At 36.7% G+C, this 20,030-nt stretch overlaps 4 protein-coding genes across 5 annotated transcripts; all 4 read left to right on the top strand.

Annotated features, from left to right (window-relative positions):
• The first annotated feature begins 1,969 nt into the window (after positions 1-1,969).
• On the top strand, positions 1,970-2,592 carry LOC148206013 (galactosyltransferase family protein). The gene has a single exon (XM_088104028.1). The coding sequence runs from the start codon at positions 2,029-2,031 to the stop codon at positions 2,275-2,277; it is 249 nt and encodes an 82-aa protein (XP_087960154.1). The 5' UTR covers positions 1,970-2,028; the 3' UTR covers positions 2,278-2,592.
• Positions 2,593-3,235: 643 nt separating this feature from the next.
• Positions 3,236-6,912, top strand: LOC124837067 (uncharacterized). Of its 2 annotated transcripts, XM_088104027.1 has the most exons (5): positions 3,236-3,736; positions 4,339-4,667; positions 4,945-5,372; positions 5,462-6,499; positions 6,614-6,912. In XM_088104027.1, the coding sequence occupies exons 1-3, from the start codon at positions 3,427-3,429 to the stop codon at positions 4,999-5,001; spliced, it is 696 nt and encodes a 231-aa protein (XP_087960153.1). In that variant the 5' UTR covers positions 3,236-3,426; the 3' UTR covers positions 5,002-5,372; positions 5,462-6,499; positions 6,614-6,912. The 2 variants fall into 2 exon arrangements, with proteins under 2 accessions (XP_087960153.1, XP_087960151.1); XM_088104025.1 differs by having other exon boundaries at positions 5,462-6,912.
• Positions 5,073-6,801, top strand: LOC124837065 (uncharacterized). Its single transcript, XM_088106189.1, has 3 exons — positions 5,073-5,372; positions 6,187-6,486; positions 6,697-6,801. Exons 1-3 carry the CDS (start codon positions 5,073-5,075, stop codon positions 6,799-6,801), a joined length of 705 nt encoding a protein of 234 aa, XP_087962315.1.
• Positions 6,913-13,532: 6,620 nt separating the features above from the next.
• CIPK23 (CBL-interacting protein kinase 23) lies at positions 13,533-19,097 on the top strand. Its single transcript, XM_047312349.1, has 16 exons — positions 13,533-13,739; positions 13,841-13,903; positions 14,012-14,083; positions 14,171-14,278; positions 14,403-14,483; positions 14,564-14,619; positions 14,729-14,849; positions 15,180-15,269; positions 15,414-15,497; positions 15,616-15,735; positions 16,068-16,184; positions 16,308-16,364; positions 16,436-16,510; positions 16,606-16,678; positions 16,785-16,790; positions 18,622-19,097. Exons 1-16 carry the CDS (start codon positions 13,533-13,535, stop codon positions 19,095-19,097), a joined length of 1,806 nt encoding a protein of 601 aa, XP_047168305.1.
• Positions 19,098-20,030: the final 933 nt, after the last annotated feature.

Raw genomic sequence — 20,030 nt, 5'->3', positions numbered from 1 at the left:
GTTCAACAAGCATGGACAAAGTAATTTATTATCATATATAAAAGTTTAAGGTGTTAGAGTTAGACTTAGAATTATTTGTTAGAATAATTTTATTGTTACTTGTCAGAGTATTGATATATTATACATGTTGAACTGTGTTTCCACTGAAATGGGACGAGGAAACCGCCTACGCTCCTTTCGTACCAAACGTTCTCCTAGCTCTGAGCTCCGACAAATTGATCGGCCTTGTAGTCTTGTAATCCTGCGTGCCGAGTGTCCTTATTCCTTCCTTCAGAATATTAAACACCGAATGGGGGTTGACCTGCAGAAGACACTCTGACGTTCAAGTCAGAATTTTTCTCTATAGGTCTTTTATAATTAATAATAAGTCAAAAGTCATTTTACCTCTAAAGTAAACCCCTATTTATAGAGTTTAAAGGAATTTGACCAATTAATTTACCTCTTAATGGTCATTAATGAAAACTTTAGCTGCTTAACAATATTCGTTGTGACATTAATTGTGCCTTAAATGTGTTCAACGATTGTCGGGATCAAGTAGCTCTGAGACGTTTTCTTAAACGTCCACCCGCTTGGTTTTGCTCCTGCAATTTATCACCCTTATCGATCGGTTAAGTTCGAAACCATAGTAACAAACTGTATGTTTTGTATAAAATTTTTTTAATAGGTTTTAGGTAGATGAAATTATAAAATTGCAGGTTCTTATAAAATTATGAAATTATAAAATCACATTTAAAAAAAACCATCACTTTTAGCAACGGTTCTTATAATCAATTTATTATTATATTTTTTTACTTTTTATTGGATTTATAACAAAGGTCAAGAATAAAACCGTCATTTTATAAATCTTTTTCATTAATTTTTTTGTTCTAATTAAAATTTGATGAAGTATCGTCATTATTTTAAAATTTCAATAACAATTAAATTTAATTGTCGTTAAATTTTCAGCATGGAATAATAGTTAAATATGATTATTGTTGTCTGTAAAATACTTTTAACGATGATTCAATAATATTTTTACAGTCACAGTGAAAAATTGTTTTTAACTGTCTAGATAAGCCCAGTGATTAAAACTTGAGGAACAATGTATGGCAAATAATTAACCAAACACTACCTTCGAATTCAATACAGAACTAAACCAATCATTGTTTGATAATTTTTGTATCCTGTCTAACCTATATACATAAAGACAAAAAAAAAACAAAAAAATTATATATGACTCAATGGTTTGATAAGGCAAATTAAACTATTATCTGAATAACCTTTACAATATATTAAAATTGACAAACTATCAAGAAAGTTGTTAATATTTACTTAAACACTTAAAATCAATTGCTATAGATTCTTATAGGACCGCAGAAATTTCCTAAAGCCCAAAACAATCTAAAATAATATCTTCAATAATTCACCATTTTAAGCACATTGTCCTTGCCTCCCATTAACGTTGTCGGAACCTCACCGCCAATTATAACTACGATGCTACACTTGGCATCCATGTTCTTCGTTCAATCAAAATTCTCCAACATCAATGCAATTCAAGATCCAATAATCAGTGCCCTGAAACTTGGAAGACTAACCCAACCAACATAAAATAAACAAATGTATGAACAAAATTTCTCGAATATACACCCATGTCATGCTCATACCCATCAGAAGCAACGTGGCATCCTAAAATAGCCCTTCACTAAACCCCAAAAAGTGTATATTTGTAAGAACTGTACCCAACAAAAACCATATCTCCATGGATATGAAATTTCCACCCACCTTTTGACACATACCATTCAGGTCCCACCGGAAAGTTATCCACAAGGAAAAGTTAGGAAAACAATCTTGCGTCGCAATTAATACCAAAAGCTAGAGACGGCACTAACAGATAAATTTTGATTTAACCTTTATGATTGAGACCATTGACTCAATCTTAGCCTAGTTAAGTAACTCTAGCTACTTCTTATAAATCCAACCCTTCATCCCTTCATTCCCATCATCAACAATCAAACCAATTTCAGCACAATTTCTCTCCTTTCCAAAAAAATGGCGAATTCCCGCATTGCTAGGTTCTTCATGGAGGTAGCACCACCACAGTATGTTACTGTGATGAGGCACAGAACTTCAAAGATGTTGGACACTATTAGTGAAGATGAGAGGGAGATTAGCGCTAATGATTCTGTCATTTCACCACCTAAAAGCTCAGCAGTTTCGTCTGCTGCTTCTGTCACCAATGCAAAGAGCAGGTACTTCCTCAAGGAAGTTCATAGATCCCTCTCTATTCTGAATCAGTGAAGCCAGATCCTGTCGTTGTTTTTTTTTTCTCTTTATGTATGAGTCGTGTAAAAACGCCAGTTATTTTAGTTGATGTATTGCCTTCTTGTTAGGTAATTATTGTATCCTATTCAAGGGGTTTCATGAACAAGAATAGTTTGGACTCTAAAGACACTTTTCTGCAATACATACACATACATATACATATGTATTTATTTATGTATGTGTGTGTATGTGTGTATGTATAACAGCACAGTTTGGGAATTCTTGCACTTGTATTCTGCTTACAGACTCGTGATTTTCTACCAATAAACTCATCTGCCTCAAGTTTTGATATCTTGCTAAAGCTCTGGCTATAATTTCTGAAAATGTTAATAAAAAAAGGCTTTTCTCATAAGTTAAAAATAATTACTCATGCAAACATTAAAAACTGCGGCTTGTAACAAAGGTTTTTCGATACACTGCAATAGGATCCTGTTATGACTGCAAATTGTAAAACAATAATTGAGGGTTGCTTGTGTTTGTTGTAGTGCCTTCGGGGAGAACTAGATGTTAAGTTTCAAGACTTGTCTACTGGAAAAGGCTAACATTTTGATGTTGTAAAATTATAATGCATAAATAAATACAAATATCATTTGTAGATATGTATTTGGAAAATGTAAATTTTTGTTACTATAACCATTGAAAAACCCATGTTATATAGGGTTTAGTGAAGCTAAATGCAAGGGCAACGTATGCTATGTTCCGTCACTTCTTCCTTTTCCAAACTTCGGTGACCATCTTTGAAAAATGTTTCGTTTGCAAGCATTACAAATGGAAAAATGTCATTCTAACGTGTACCCCACTGCCATAGTTGCCCGATAGAAAATGCCAATGATGTTCAGTAGTCTATAGAGGATAAGAACGATATCTTAGATAATAGTTAATATATATTACAGATAATTTCGCCATGGTGTCTGATGAATAGTTCTCCCTTATTTCTATACTGCATAATAGAACTTAATTTTCAATCATTGAAATCAAGATCATAATTATTTTTCATATTAAGATTCCGTGGATTTTACCTATTGTCAAACTCCACCACCACCACTTCTCCTTCCACTCACCAACCTTTTGCAAAAAAAATTTAATTACAAAAATAACTTTATTTACTTTTTAATCCTAAACTCAATGCCTAACTTTTTACTCAATTTCATTTTTTCACTCAGTCGCACCTCCCAACTCTCCTTCTCTCTCTTTTTAGATTCAATTCTCATTCTCTCTCTTTTCAGATTCAGATTCCCACCCCCAACTCCATCACATCCGTTCTTCTCATCTCCCATCTCTTCTTTCTCTCTTCCATATCCGTTTTCTCATCAACCACACCCCCAACTCTCCAAGTCTCATTTTCTTGTTTCGGCGGTGCAGCAGTCAAGCGGTGCGGTGGTGCGACGGTGCGACAGTGTGTGCGGTGGTGCTTCGCGTCTTGGGTCTACGAGAGGTTAGCATCTTCGTTTCATTCTTGCTTTTAAATTCTTTTTTGTAAATGTATTGAATATCTTTGTTGTGGTTAATGTGTTTTGCTCTGTTTTTTTTTCTCTGTGTGCGTGTGTTCGGAGGAAGCTTTGTGTGTGCGTGTGTTCGGAGGAAGAAGATAACAGGTCATGAACGGATGTCGCATATCCGTTTGGCCCTGAAATGGATGTCAATATCCGTTGACGGATATCAACATCCGTTTCAGGGCCAAACAGATATGCGACATTCGTTCAGACCTAGATGTTCTTTTTTATATTGTTTAGTTTTTAGTTTATTATTAGTTTTTAGTTTTTAGTTTTTAATTATTTTTATCAACGAATTTTATTTAATTTTTTATTTTCAATTTATTTGTCACGTAATTATTTTATTTTAATTTTTTAGTTTATTAATTTATTGTATTTTTAATTAATTTATAGAGTATTTAAATTTAGTATTTTTTTATAATTTGTTATTTATTTATATCTAAATTAAAATTATTTTATTTAATGAAATAATTATTATTAAATTAATAAAAAAATATTAATTTAATGAAATAATTATTAATTTAATTAAAAATGTTTTTGTCAGAAATGGTAAGAACACGAGGTGCATCTTTTAGTTCTCGTGGAGAGAGTTCTCGAGGAGAGAGTTCTGCACAGGGTGAAGGTAGGAGACGACCTACAGTTTCGGCTCGGAGAAGACATGTAGCTCCTATTCAAGATGACCCTATAGCCGAGGACCGAGCGTTTGAGGAGGAGGCATTTGAGGCCCCTGACGGCGATAATGAGGAGGAGGAACATGTCGATGTTCCTGACATACAGGAGGAGGATGTCGGTGGATTTCCTGGAGGTCCACGTGATGCTTCATTGTTGACGAACTATGTTCAACATGTTGCTTATGGTATTTCGCAGGGCCGGGTGAGCGCATAACTTAAATTTTAATTATTAAGTTTTTTTCGAATACAAATGATATTAAATATTGTTGTGTAGGATCGAGGGGAGATACTGAAGTTGATCTCCCATGGTAAAATAGTTAATAAGTTAGGACCGTGCGTCGAAAGAATTCAACACATTGTGTTGAATTCCTCTTTGATGCCTCTCACAGATATTTACTATGATTACGTTGATAAAGGCTTGTTGCTCGGTTTCATAGAGGAATGACACTTTGAGACGAGTAGTTTCCATCTCTCTGTAGGGGAGTTGTCGATCACTCTTGACGATGTCTCCACTTTACTTCACCTCCCGGTACTAGGACAATTATGTGATTTGGAGAAGTTGGAGTTTGAGGAGGCTCGACGGCCCTCGTAGACCTACTCGACGTTGATGGTGGCGCAGTTGGTGCTGAGACTCAGCTGGCTCAGAGAGATATATGTTCAGAGGTGTCACTCGCAGAATTGGGATTATGTTGCTAGAGCATATCTCTTGCATCTAGTAGGATGCAAGATTTTTGCAAATAAAAGTGTCACTTCTATACGCGTGTCTTACCTACCATTATTTAGAGAAGTACACGCGTGTGGCAGATATGCTTGGGGTGTTGCTGCACTCGCCCATTTGTACGACCAGCTCGGGGATGCGAGTCTGGTTTCCAAGAAGCAGATGGCTGTATATCTAACTTTGTTTCAGGTACAGACATATACCCTTCACATTTATTTGATGTACTTATTTCCATGTTCAAAGACGAAAGAAATTTAATTAAATAATTGCATTTTTAGAGTTGGATATACGAGCATTTCCCTAGCATGGGAAGGAGGCGGTTGGTATCTTCTTATGATGACACCACACCACGTGCGACTAGGTGGCAGAGCCCTTGGCAGAGTTCGACTCTTGCAAAGATTCGATCGCAGTTGGATGGCCTGACATACTGATGCCAACCCCTTTAGGGACTTCCCATCCAAAGAAGTATCAACTAAAACTAAGACTAAAGAAAGGGAAGTAGAATAAAAATTGCTAAAGCTCTTTCCTTATATAAGTCTTGGATAGATTCTCTTTAACTAAATCCATTTACATTGTTTTGTAGGACACTAATAAAGAGTGGAATGTTCCTAGGAGAGTTGCCAAGCAAAGAGGCAAAGAAGAATGCATTGTGCAGCCAGCCGTGTAACTTCTTTGAAGCACGTTTTCAACATTTTCCATGTGAAACATGCAGCCAGCAACATTCCCCAAGTGAAACATGCAACCAGCCACGTTTTTAATGTTTCCCACATGAAACATGCACCACGCACACTCATCCAAACACTGCCAGTCAAACACTTGGTCTGCACCGATATCTCCAACCTTGCTTCCATTCCGCTGCCATTTCTGGATCAAGGAGCCACTCCAGTCTTGAAGATTGAGGCCGCTTCCATCACATACAGTGGAGTTGTATGACATCCATATGAGGGACATCGGGGGAATTCGTCCATTCTTCGGCATCTGTATGTATTTTGGATGGATTCAGATTGGTGACACCCTTTCCCATCATTTGCCTGAGCGTGTGATGAGGCAGTTTGGGTTATACCAGGAGATTCAACGACCATCCACTGCCGTTGCAGATGTAGATGTAGTCGCTGTTGATTATGCGTGGTTGCACTTCATGAATCACGTTATTATGAATGTGAGACAAGCATCATACCCTTCTGAATGTGTCGATGGATACATACAGTGGTTTAGGAGGGTTTCACATCCCTATGTTATTCCTGCTCCACCTAACACGAGACCGGCTCTTGGGCCTATACAGCGCCCCGATGTTGCACAGGAGGCACGACCCCATCGTAGATCCTCTCCACATTCATCATCTGGCATCTTGTTATGTTATTTTTCATTGCTTATGTTATTAAATTTTCTTAACCATGTTTATTTATTTGTTTGATATAATTATAATGCAGGCTAGATTTAGGCGAATGGCGAGAATGTTATAATCATTGATATCGTGTCGTGTCATGTGACTGAGGGTACTGTTGCACATCAGGTGTCGGTGGACCTGCTTCAGATTGCTAATGAGGGCATCGACGAATATTCTCCGACTAGGAGAGGGCAGAGGCATGTGCATGGTAGACGGTCGACGTCTAATTGATAGGACTTTGTATTTCATTTTTTTAACAAGTTATGACTCACGAGATTATGTGTTATTTGGGATACACTAATGTTTACCTTAAGTGTTCGTTAACTAATTTTCTTTTCCAAATTTTGGCCTTAAGTAAATTACTACATTTTGTATGTTTTACATTGTTACTGTAGCCGTACTTTTAATTTTAACATTTGTATGATAATGCATTTAATATTTTAACATTGTTAATGCAGCTATACATTTTCATTTCTTAAAATTTTTTGTATTTCCTCAATATAAAATTTAGATCACATAACTAATGTTTTCGACAATTTATTATCGACTCGTAATAATGGTATTAATTATGTTCCATCATAATCAGTTGCCTGGATTTCAAAATCATTGGTTCACAAAACTTAAAATTTAATTTACACCTTAACAAAAAGTAATAATGTATTTTTACATATCTTCATAAATATCACGAATCATCCAAGTCAACATAAGATGTCATTATGCCCATCAACTGTGCAAATGCTTGCATCCTACTAGTATAAATAGATGACCACGCTCGTGCCTCAGAATAACAGTGGGTTGAGGAGATGATATTCACCATGGGCAAAGGACAACCTTCTTGTAACTTAACCTACCATAATACAAATTACAATAGTTAATTGAGTCATAAGTAATTTTCAAATGAAATCACAAAATAATACAATTACCTGCACGAAATGACATCCATGAACATGTCCTATACAAATTAACCGATGTTGAGTTATATCAGAAGGTGGTGTGGAACGTAGTGGGAAGATAGTATAATTTTGAGATGATGACATACACACTAAGATGACATTATATCAGTTAGCAATTGCATAACCAATGTCTGGTAATGTCATCCACTTATTCCTGTTAGCCTGTTATGAATAAAAGTTGTTAGATAAAATAAATATAATAAATAAAATACATAAAACAGGAAACACTTACCGCCGACTGTGATTGCACCAACAAAGAGTTCCTCAGTTCTTCTAGTCTATCATACCCTCCTACTTTGGCTTGCGTATTCATCACTCCATTGACTGAGTTTTTTGTACAAATCATTTCTGATAACGGGCCATGAATCTTCTCTGAGTCCCAACGACGTAGCAATGCATTTATATCCACAGTGACCATCAGCCACAACATCAACAACGTCCACAATGAAGGGGTGAGTAATAGAATGAAACTGGTCTATCATTGGAACTCTTTTTTTCTTCACTACATTTAGCTTTGATTGTAATTTACTTTTCACAGTTGAAGATTCTATTGTTGAATGAAAGGCATCGACATACTCAAAATATGATGGATCCCGCATAGTAGACCTTTCTCTTCGTTGAACTTTACTTTTTTGAGCACCCTTTGTCTTGACTTTATGTAATGGAGGAACCATTGATGTCAATGTAGGACAAGTAATGTCAAGTAACTTGTGCTTGATGGTGACTTTATCTCCAATGCCAACCTCATTGAATCATTCTTCTACTTGTTTCAACTCATCTTTAATGGATAACTCGGGCTCGGTTTCATTTAATTCAACATTTGAGAAATGCAACTTCGCCACATGATATGAAATTCACCCAGAGGGATCAATGCAACATCATACTGTGGTAATTCACATGCACAGGGGACACCAAATGTACGTCTCAATACGCATCCACACTTTGATGAGTCCAATCCTATCTACTGCACTCTTTCCAATTTCTTAGCAATGAGATCCAATGCATATCGAGAGACACACCCAATAAGTTTTCTATATCTGTATCCTTTAAAAGGTCACCCGTGAGTAACAGACTTCTTTCAAATGACGCCTTAATCTTGTTGTGTTGTAAGATAACGACGTTATGAATACTAACCCAATAAGAACATAAATCACCCATACTATTATCCAGAACTTTCATCAGACTCCAATGAGCAGACTCAACCCTAAAATAAAAAAGAAACCATCAACAAGTGCAAATAAATATTTATCTACAAAACAAATAAATAAAATAACATTACAACACACCTATTTCTGGTTGTGTTCCCTAAATGCATTACTCTGCTCGTCCAGAACTTTACAAAGTATGTATTCACTAGTGCAAAATTGATCTTTAACGTCATCCCATAGACGTCCGTCCACCAAAACCCCAACGTAAATAATTGACCGGTGGCATAAATGTAAATAATTGAGTGTGGAGACGTCCGTCCTAGAAGGGGTCGAACGTCTATAATATAGTAGACGTCCGACCCCTCTAACGGACGTTCAAAAGCCTGACGGGAGAGTTGAAGATTCAGCCTTATGAACGTCCGTCCTGGAGGGGGCTGGACGTCTATATATATTAAACGTCCGGCCCCCTCAAGGACGGACGTTCAAAAGACTGACGGGTTAAACTACCCTGTCAGCCACTTGAACGTTCGTCCTGGAGGGGGACAGACGTTTAATATATATAGACGTCCGTCCCCCTCCAGGACGAACGTTCAAGAGACTGAGATAGTAGTTGAACCCGTCAGCCCCTTGAACGTCCGTCCTGGAGGGGGACGAACGTTTAATATATATAGACGTCCGTCCCCCTCCAGGACGGACGTTCAAGAGATTGATGGGTTGAACTACTGTCAGTCTTTTGAACGTCCGTCCTGGAGGGGGACAGACGTTTACTATATATAGACGTCCGTCCCCCTCCAGGACGGACGTTCAAGAGGCTGACAGGGTAGTTGAACCCATCAGTCTCTTGAACGTCCGTCGTGGAGGGGGACGGACGTCTATATATAGTAAACGTCCGTCCCCCTCCAGGACGGACGTTCAAGGGGCTGACGGGTTCAACTACTCTGTCAGCCTCTTGAACGTCCGTCCTGGAGGGGGACGGACGTCTATATATAGTAAACGTCCGTCCCCCTCCAGGAGGGACGTTCAAGAGACTGACAGTAGTTCAACCCATCAGTCTCTTGAACGTCCGTCCTGGAGGGGGACGGACGTCTATATATATTAAACGTCCGTCCCCCTCCAGGACGGACGTTCAAGGGGCTGACGGGTTCAACTACTCTCTCAGTCTCTTGAACGTCCGTCCTGGAGGGGGACGAACGTCTATATATATTAAACGTCCGTCCCCCTCCAGGACGGACGTTCAAGGGGCTGACGGGTTCAACTAGTCTCTCAGTCTCTTGAACGTCCGTCCGTGAGGGGGACGGACGTCTATATATATTAAACGTTCGTCCCCCTCCGGCACGGACGTTCAAGAGGCTGATGGGTTCAACTACTCTGTCAGTCTCTTGAACGTCCGTCCTGGAGGGGGACGGACGTTTAATATATATAGACGTCCGTCCCCCTCCAGGACGGACGTTCAAGAGACTGATGGGTTGAACTATACTCTCAGTCTCTTGAACGTCCGTCCTGGAGGGGGACGGACGTTTACTATATATAGACGTCCGTCCCCCTCCAGGACGGACGTTCAAGAGACTAAGGGGTTGAACACTCTGTCAGCCTCTTGAACGTCCTGGAAGCGGCCAGACGTCTACTATATTATAGATGTCCGGCCTCCGCCACAACGGACATTCAAAAGACGTTTAAAATAAGGACTTACTAACCAAAACGCGAACCCGCGAGGAGTTATGCGAACCTGTGAGAGTTCCCTCTGCGCTTTGCATTTCCAGGTTGGTTTTTATTTGTTTTGGACCATTTAGTCTTACTTTTATTCCGATTAAATTGTTCAGTGATGAAATATCTTTTATTTGGATCAATTAAAAATCGTTTTCGGTGCAGTTTGTTGCGTGTTCTTGGGCGGCGTTTTTGGCCTACGTTTTAGGTCGTTTACTCCTCCATCTCCCTCCATTTTCATTTCGAATCTGCTCTTCAGACGTGTTACAGTGCACAAACAAACGTCCAAACCCTGTAATCCTAAATAACCCTAAATAACCCGTAAATAACCTTAAATAACCCATCTAATAAAGCCCTTTCTGTAGTAGTGTATAGACGTCCGAGAGGTTCACATCGTACGTCTATATAGACGTCCGGCCTAACACAGCGGACGTCTATATAGACGTCCGGCCTGACACAGCGGACGTCTATATAGACGTCCGGCCTGACACAACGGACGTCTACATAGACGTCACCCCAAAGACGTCGGTCGAACGTCGGACGTCAAAAAGCCTAAAGAACGGACGTCTATAGCCCTTTCTGAACTAGTGATTGTACGGAATAATCCAAGTCTGATTCACATATTCAAAGAACAAAGGCCATGAACTGCTCGCCTATTGAAAACTATTCACATACTCAGCAAACAAGCTCTCATCAGCACAATCCATCACATTTTGCCATGCATCCATCAACACATCCCAAACCTCAGTAGAATGAACTAACATTTTGCATTTAGCTTTAACATTTTTAAGGATGTGGAACTGACATAACATCTGATATGACTCAGGGAATACATTTGCAATGACATTCATCAAAGCCAAGTCTCGGTCAGTGACAATGACTTTAGGACCACCCTCAGATGTTAAAAGTAAACCTTTCAGCTTTTTCAAAGCCCATGTGAAATTACTTTGCCGTTTAGTAGACAAGAAAGCAAATGTTGCAGAGAAGTTTAACCCTGTAGACGTCATGCCCACAATCTCAAGCAACGTAAGTCTATATCTGTTTTTTTTTATATGTGGAATCCATCAAAAATACAACATTAAATGAGTTTAACAATTTCACCGCATCAGGATGTGTCCAAAACAGGTCAATAACAACCTCTAAATCGTCGGCACACCAACTCCAATGAATGTACTTATCCCAGTCCAACAACATCATAAGTTGTTCAGTTCTGGACCCCCTCAATGATCGTTTATACACTTGTCTTGCGTTGTAGATTTGTTTAATCGTTGTGACATTTCGATCATTATTTTGTTTCAAAGTTAATAAAATATTTGCAGGTGTAACTTTACTCTTTGTCATATCAACCAGTAATGACTGCTCACTCATATTTAACCTGCCAGCATAAGGATGCTCAACTAAAGTTTCAGCCAACTCATGGTTGTGATGTCCACACATCACCTTCAACACCCATCCATCCCCGTCTGAGCATGGTTTACCCTTTAATTGAAACAGACACTCACATTTACGGGTGCCGTATACACTAGGCACTACATCGACTTTGTATTTCTGATATTTCCCTCCTCTTTCACATCCAAGTACGACGAACGTTTTTCTTCCCCGTACACCAGTAGCTATATCAGATCCAACCCGACCCGACCCACCACGGGTTGGCCACTTAGTGAGCCAATCCAACCCAACTCATTTATTAGCAAGCCAAAAAAATTTGAACCTGACCTAACCCATCACAGGTTGATGGCTTAAACGGGTTGACTCATTGGCTCACTTAACGTTTTTTCACCGTCTTTTTTTGAGATTCTTAACCGTTTGACCAAGAAATTACATATAACTGTTAACAAAAATATATAGCAGAGGGGAACTTTTGGATAGACAACAACACAATGCAGCACAAAAAGCTCTATTGCTTTAATTAATTTAATTTCAATAAAAAAGAAATAGGATTTGAATAATTAATTTAATTAATTTGATTTCAATAAAAAAATAGATGGGTTGGTGAGCCAACCCGACTCACCACGAGTTCAACCCGGGTGAGCCGGATTCTTAACGAGCCAGGTCAAAATTGACTCGCATCAAAATTTTCATATTTTTTTCTAATCCAACCTGGCTCAAATCCGGGTTGGCTCACGGGTTTCAAGTCGACGGCACTAATTTTTGCCTAGAGTTCAGATACTAAATTCAGATATCAAACCTACAATCAGGGATGAATATTACGCAGCATTCCAATGATGATAAAGGAAGTTTTCTTTTCTGCTGCATTTCACGTTAGCAAGGTATTTGAAATCTCACATCACCAAAAGATAGATTTACAAGTATATACAAATCTTATCTTAAGTAATTTTTATAAGGTAGATTTAGCTTAAAATTCACGTATCAAAGAAGCTAATACTTGTTATTTGTTAGACTTAGCGTGTTAACCATAAGTTTTTTCCATGATTGAATTTTATCTTTGCACCTAGTGTCAGGTTTGAACTTCTGTATAGTTTTTCCTTTTGCAATAGGAATAAGATGAAAACTTCATCTTACCATAGTGTTCTTCAGGTTTCTTCCTTTTTTATCAACAAAGTTTTTTTACATTGTTTAATTTTACTTTTGGTCTATATTACTATACACCTTCCATTCAATACTTTTAATGTGTAACTACATTTGAAACTCTTTGTCAGTTTCATTATTCTCCATTCTCATATTTTCAAAACATGAATTCTCTTCTTCCTATCACTTCTTTCAAACTTCTCTTCAATTAATAAAAAAAAATTCATTAGATGTAAATTTAGTCGCTTAGGAAATATTTTCACATCCCAACAAAATATCACAACGAAAGTAAAACACCACTTTCTTCAACCAGTGCTATATATAGAGTTGCCGCTGTCCAATTACAAACCTCCGGTAGCCTTCAAACTGGGTTCTCTCTCCCCCTACAAAGTCTTCCCCACGACCACTTTCTTCCAACCAAGAACTTTTCCGTCGCATGCTGCTTCTTCCACCAAGAAAATTCCCCAGCCAAATATTATTATAATTCTTGATCTGCAAAGTTTGCTCGAGGCTGTTTCTTCCTTTCCAAGGTTCGATAAAGGAAGGAAAAACGAAGGTTGCAAGAACAAGAGCCAGGGTCTTGATATATATAGCTGCAAAAGAAACTACAGAGAGAATCTAGAAGAAGATGGAACACTCGGAGAGTAGCACCAGCAGCAACACTCAGAGAGAAAGTTTCCGTGTCGGAAGTTATGTACTGGGCCAGACTCTGGGCAAAGGAAACTTCTCCATCGTGAAGCTTGCACGTTGCCTTAAAACCGGAAACAATGTGGCCATCAAAATTTTCGATAAGCATGCGGTTCTCGCCAAGCAACCCCAGAACGAGTTGCTGAAGGTTCTTTTCCTTTCATTCATCATCACCGTGTTACAGTCTTCTAAGCATGAATTATGCCATGCATTCTTACCTGATATTTCATGCTGCTCAACGCTTTGCAGATGGAGCTAAACTTATTGAAAATGAAAATGATTAGACACCCTAATGTGGTGCATGTGCGTGAGGTTAGATGGAACAAACCGTCTGTTGCATAACTTAATTATTTCCTCATCTTCGAATTTCCCATTGCAAGTAACTTATATAGATGCATGCGTTTATATATCTTGGTGTAGGAGATACATTCAAAAACACAGTTCTTTATTGTAACGGAGCATGTAACTGGTGGGGAACTGTTTGATAAAATTGTAAGACTCTTTTTTCCTTTTGCCTTCTCATTTGGGATCAGAATCCTCTATAAAGATTGTAACTTTTCTGGTGCTTTCCTGAACCAGACAAACACCGGGAGAATGGAAGAACCCGAAGCAAGAAAATATTTTCAGCAGCTTATACATGCTGTGGATTACTGTCACGGTAAAGGTGTTTCCCATAAAAACTTAAAGGTCAGTGAGGTGTTATGACAATAATATGTTGTTCCTTTCCTTTGTTTCCTCATTTTTGTTTTTCTAAGAAAATGGTTAATGTTAATTTACTGCATGTCTTTTTTATTAATTCTCTATATTGCAGCCGGAGAATCTGTTGGTGGATGCTGATGGAGTACTTAAAATAATAGATTTTGGCGTAAATATGCTGTCCCAACAAGTTGGAGTGAGTCAGTTCTTGGTGAATAAATTTTCAAAACATTCATGTTGACTTGCTAATTGATTTTATCGTATTGTTATTTTTAGTCAGATGGATTGCTTCACACAGCACGTGGTCTGCCACATTATATCGCCCCAGAGGTGTATTAGCTTTTGTATCTGAAACTTCAAATTCAATCTCTTTCTCTCACTCTCATATTTTGTAATAATATCACTATATAATCTCTCTTATCATACTTATATATAGGAGAGAATGAACATCGGCTATGAGGATGCAAAGTCTGACATCTGGTCATGTGGTGTTATTCTTTTTTTTCTATTGGCTGGATATTTACCCTTCAAATGTAACGACACTACCATTTTATGCCTAGAGGTGACTCTCACTTAATGTTTGTGATGCTATTCTTGTACTTTTGCTTAGCATAACTCATTCATGTTTGAGGTTCAAATCTGAACAATTATATCATGAGCACGGTGCTTTGTGTAACCAATGGGAATCCAAAGTGAGTCTAAATCCCACTTGAGTAAAATTGAAAAACTTGAATACAATATAAAGATAACCTATAAAAATTTTGAGTTGATGATGTCAATTCTTTGCATGTGGGTGTTGGACTTATATTTTATTGATATTATATATTTGTGTATATTCATGTATATTTCTTTCCTTGTAATTAATTGAACTCTGCCCGCTTTTAAATTTCAGATGTTTAAGGCTGATTTCACATTTCCTTCATTTTTTTCTCCAAGTGTAAAGAGACTAATTGAGAGAATCCTTGATCCCAATCCAGCTAGAGTAAGTACTTTGACGTGTTCCATTCATGGTTAATTTGATTGAGCCATGATATGAAAATATGGTGTTTAGCATATATTTTCGGTTTCCCATTATCTCATGAAATTAAAATGTTATTGTACCACCTCTTCTGATGCCATGGAACAGCGGATTGCAATTAAAGATATCTTGGAGGATGAATGGTTCAAGAACGAGCCTCAATCCCAACAATTAAGTGCAAGTTTTCATGAAGTAAGTTTTCAGTGTCTGTAGTATCTCTAAAACGTTTTAATTAATTAGCTTTAATATTGATTAAATATCACTCAGTATAACTTATGTTTCTAACTTCATGTTAATATTTCGTGAACAGGATTCACAGGGTCCCGGAGAACCGGATTCACAGAACCCTGTAGAACCTGTTCCCAAGAATGCATTTCAGATAATGCGTGCCTATCTTGGCTTCAATCTTTTAGGAAATCTGCTTAACAAGGTATGCAGAAACCTTCAATTTAGTTAGATATCCAATTTTCCTGTTGATATTCCTTGTCAATAGATTAAGAAACATTATATACTTAAGATATTTAGTTTAATCAATCCCTGTTTAATAATAATTCATCAGATTTTCTTTCAAGTCATTCACATGAAAAAGAAAAAGAACTCTTATTCAAGCTTTTGTTGAGTTTTGACTATATTATGGTAAGATTCTGTTTATTAGTGTTACTAATTAAGAACTAAGAATGCACAAAACTTGTCACTAATTTGATAATTCTGAATTTTTACTTGGTCCACTTTCTAAGAAAAATTGATTTGTTTGCTACCTAGGTACTTGGTAAAAGGGAAACAAGTTTCGTATCCAAATGCTCCCCAGATGAGATAATTTCAGGGATTGAACGAACTATAGCTTCTCTGGGTTTTAATGTTAAGGAGAGAAAGTACAAGGTAAGAAAATTTTCTTTAACCCGTACATTTCAATTTCTAAATAATTGACAAAACCAGATTGTAACGTTAATAACTTGCTATCTAATTTCTACTTCTTATAATATTTCTTATTATACATTTCAGTTGAAGATTAAATTGGAAAAGGATGAACATAAAGGTCATCTATCAATAGTTACTAAGGTACATGTTTTTTCAGTTCAAGATTTAAATTTATTACTTTTTCAAGTTCTTTTCTAAGTTCTGTTTTTCAGATCTTTAAGGTGAATCCTTCCCTTTTCAAGGTTGAGGTTCGAAAGAATGGAAAAAATACCCCTGATTTTGAAGAGGTAATTTCTATAAATCTCGATTTTCAAGGATACTTTTTTTTCCCATTCCATTGTATTTTTCTTACAATAAAAAAATTTATTTTTTGTGTTCACAGTTCTACAGGGATCTATGTGCTGGGCTGCGTGATATCATTTGGGAAGAGAAATCTGCCAACTCAAAAAGAGATGGTATTATTACGTAGTTTTGTACACATTTAAGTGCACATAATAAATTGAATTGAACATACACATGCTTATACATTTCTGATCACATTACTCTGATGTTTACCTGCAGGTGCAAGTACATCAACTGCAAAATAATACATTTCTCACATAATTTGATTCAAGTATATAAACTAGCTAGCTTGGTTACCTTCTTTGGGACATTTTTTCTTTTTATAGTTCAGTTTAAGGATTCTTTCTTTTTTGATTTAGCTTTCTCCCGCACTTTCTATTTTTCGGTCGATGTATAAGAGAACCGTAACCAACAAATCATGTTGAAATGTTAAGTAATATTTTTTTTCTTTTTACTTTTTCTTGAATCGTGATTTTGATTACAAGTTTTAATCATAATAAGCAAATCACGGTATATATATATATATATATATATATATATATATATATATATATATATATATATATAATACATACAAAACACCTTCGTGAAAACTATCTTAGGTAATGTATGAAAAAAACTCAGATATTTTCTTAGTGATAAAAACATTCCATCAATTCACTACTAAAACAACACTAAATAATTATAAACATCTCATTAAATTTCTTGCACCTTTTTACTTTATCAGCATGCGAGATTTATTTTTAATATATTATTAATTATTCAAATGTATAAATATAAAATTGTCATAGTTTATAAAAAAATTTCGTTATAGTTTCGAAACTGTTTCAATGAAACCCAAACATATATTAATGTTGTCGACCAATGATGCATCGCTAGAAGACATAAAAATGTCTATAAAGGGATAATTATAAAAATGTCCACCATAGTTGCATGCAAAGACTCTGAAAAACCTTATATTACTTGCAAAAGGTTGCTCCTGCATACTAAAACGAGCCTTAGTTTTTAAAGAAGACTCGGGTGAGAGATAGAACAACTTGTACTTTTTATACAATGCAGTTGACGAAACAAGGTTCGACAAGATAGCAAATGTGACGTCTTCAAAAGAGACGTGAGAGATTATGAGAGTGGCATACAGAGGAGACAAATGTGTTAGACAAGTCCGACTACAAGGTTTTAAAGGCGAGTTCAAAAATGTCTGAAGATGGAGAACAAAGATATGGTAACCAAGTATATAGCTCGGATAGTAAAGGTGACAGATCTATTCGGTAGGAATGAAGAGCAAATGAGCATTGTTTGTGTCATAGAAGAGTCAAAAGACTTGTCAATTCCCTCGGTGAAAGAACTACAAGCACAAGTTGAATTGAATGTAACTCGGAATACTTAGAGTCGAGGTCTTAGAGACAAAGGACAAGGAGACTGAGGACAAGGTGGACGTGGCCAAGGTAATTTTGAGAATGACAATGAAGAGTAAACTGGTCAATAGAATTGGCATGACTGAGGACAAGAGAAAGGTCGAGGAGATAAGTCAGAAGTGAAGTGTTTTAAATGTGGCAAGCACGATCACTATGCAAACGAGTGTAGATAAAGGAAGTGCTACAACTATGGTAAGTTTGGCCACATTTCTAAATTTTGTGAAGTTGAGAAGAAAAGTGAGAGAAATCTTCTTACGAAAGAAGAAGATGAAGAAGAGATGGGGATTCTGTTGATGTCAAAGATCTCAGAGTCGAAGGTGGAGAACTCGAATGTTTGACCATGCTTGAAATCAAAGGCTAAGGAGATTTCTACCAATTCAGTATGATATTTAAATATTGGAGCAAGTAATAGTATGTGTGGAAATGGGAACATTTTTTATAAACTCACCAAGGTGGAGGTTGGATTTGTGTCTTTCGGAGATGACTCCAAGGTGGTCGCGAAGGGGCATGGAATAATCTGGCATATGTAGAAGGATGAACAAGTTGGAGAGATTATGAATGTTTACTATGTTCCCGAACCGAGGAACAATATTTTAAGCATGAGTCAGATAATTGAAAAAGATAGTTCAATTTTTATGAAGGACCAGGTATTGTGGATAAACATAGTCGTCTAGTAGTCCAGGTAAAAGCGAAGAAAAATCGGTTGTATGAACTGGAGCTAAAGATCTTGCAAAAACAGTGCTTGAAGCAAGATATGACTAGCAAAAGCTCGGATAATTCCATTGATGAGGTACATGTAGCACGTTTGTTAACAGGTGTAGAAGATGTAAAATTTGAAGAAGTTGTGCTTGATGAAAGATTGAGGAAAGCCATAAATGAGGAGATACAATGTCTAGGAAATCTAAATTGGATACTTCAAGAGCAAGTTCTTAGCAAGGAGAACCACCATTATAGTGAAGTAGCCACTAACAAATCGAATTTCAGAAACAATAATGTTAAAGTTGCTATAGACCCCGTAGTGACAACAAAGTTATTGGAAAGACAACCAGAACAAAAAACAAATAAGCAAATGTTAAAGACAAATTGGTCAAGTTCAAAAAGAGGATTACCACAATGAAAATAAAGTTGGCAAAGGTAATTGGAAAGTCGATCAAAGCAAAGAAGAAGTTAGTTGTAAAGAAAATGAAGAATCCAAATCTGGTTGAAAAAAGCAAGCTTGATGTGGGATGATGCACATGAAAAACCGAATAAAGAATGAAAAATTTAAGTTTACGAGAAAGTTTTGTTGGGATAAAGTTACATTTTAGAGGTTTATTAATAATTTTGTTTAAATGTTATTTTATTAGTTTGAGTCTACTAATATTTAGTTTGATTTTGATAAAGATAAAATAGGGACCAATGGTTTTGATTTTTCATTAATTAGGTATAATATTATTTTAATTTATTTTGTAGATATAAGATAGAGATAAATTAAATATATTTTATTTTGAGTCTGTTGACATTTTATTTTTAGTTTTTATTATTTGTATTTGGTTCAAAAATGTATTTACGTCTATTTAAAGGTTGTCAAAAATAACATAGTGAATTAAAGAGTCCAATTATTTGTGTGGTGATTTTTTTTAAGGAAAATGCTTCTTTAATAACAAATTTTGGCCAACTTTTTTACAACACCACATGACGTTGTTTCATTGGTTGGTGTTTTAAAGTTTTGTAAAAAGGTGAAATTTGTCTAGAAGCGCATTTTTGGAAGGAATTTGGACTGAAAGTCCTTTCGGCGGTTGGTATCACCTTCTTTTCAGATTCAGTCTTTTTCGTTCCTTGGACTTTTACAAACTCTCTCTCCGCCATTGACGCTTCTGTCTCTCTCCACCGTTTTGGTCTTCTTCGTTCCTTGCATTTGTTAACTCTCTGTCCACCATTGAACCGCTGTGTCTCTCCCCCCTTTGAGTTGGAGTTCGACTCTTCTTACTTCCTTTCTTGGGTCATTTGGTGACTGTCGACGATTTCGTCTCTCTTTGTACCCATTTTCCCCTTTTTTTATGGTGTGACC

Source organism: Vigna umbellata, chromosome 1 (genome assembly GCF_029865625.1).
Source record: "Vigna umbellata cultivar VRB3 chromosome 1, Vumbellata_1.0, whole genome shotgun sequence".
NCBI lineage: Eukaryota > Viridiplantae > Streptophyta > Magnoliopsida > Fabales > Fabaceae > Vigna > Vigna umbellata.
Note: the sequence above shows the minus strand (reverse complement) of the source record. Positions and strands in the feature narration are given on the sequence as shown.

What these genes read in the sequence shown, in the direction of transcription:
- LOC148206013 (XM_088104028.1), top strand. Translation starts at nt 2,029, where the DNA reads ATGGCGAATTCCCGCATTGCTAGGTTCTTCATGGAGGTAGCACCACCA.
- LOC124837067 (XM_088104027.1), top strand. Translation starts at nt 3,427, where the DNA reads ATGCCTAACTTTTTACTCAATTTCATTTTTTCACTCAGTCGCACCTCC. An exon ending in GCGTCTTGGGTCTACGAGAG is followed by an intron (nt 3,737 to 4,338) that starts GTTAGCATCTTC and finishes TGTTTTTGTCAG; the next exon opens with AAATGGTAAGAACACGAGGT. An exon ending in ATGGTATTTCGCAGGGCCGG is followed by an intron (nt 4,668 to 4,944) that starts GTGAGCGCATAA and finishes ATCTCTCTGTAG; the next exon opens with GGGAGTTGTCGATCACTCTT.
- LOC124837065 (XM_088106189.1), top strand. Translation starts at nt 5,073, where the DNA reads ATGGTGGCGCAGTTGGTGCTGAGACTCAGCTGGCTCAGAGAGATATAT. An exon ending in TATATCTAACTTTGTTTCAG is followed by an intron (nt 5,373 to 6,186) that starts GTACAGACATAT and finishes GGATGGATTCAG; the next exon opens with ATTGGTGACACCCTTTCCCA. An exon ending in GCCCCGATGTTGCACAGGAG is followed by an intron (nt 6,487 to 6,696) that starts GCACGACCCCAT and finishes GTTGCACATCAG; the next exon opens with GTGTCGGTGGACCTGCTTCA.
- CIPK23 (XM_047312349.1), top strand. Translation starts at nt 13,533, where the DNA reads ATGGAACACTCGGAGAGTAGCACCAGCAGCAACACTCAGAGAGAAAGT. An exon ending in GGGAACTGTTTGATAAAATT is followed by an intron (nt 14,084 to 14,170) that starts GTAAGACTCTTT and finishes TTCCTGAACCAG; the next exon opens with ACAAACACCGGGAGAATGGA. An exon ending in CATTATATCGCCCCAGAGGT is followed by an intron (nt 14,620 to 14,728) that starts GTATTAGCTTTT and finishes TATATAGGAGAG; the next exon opens with AATGAACATCGGCTATGAGG.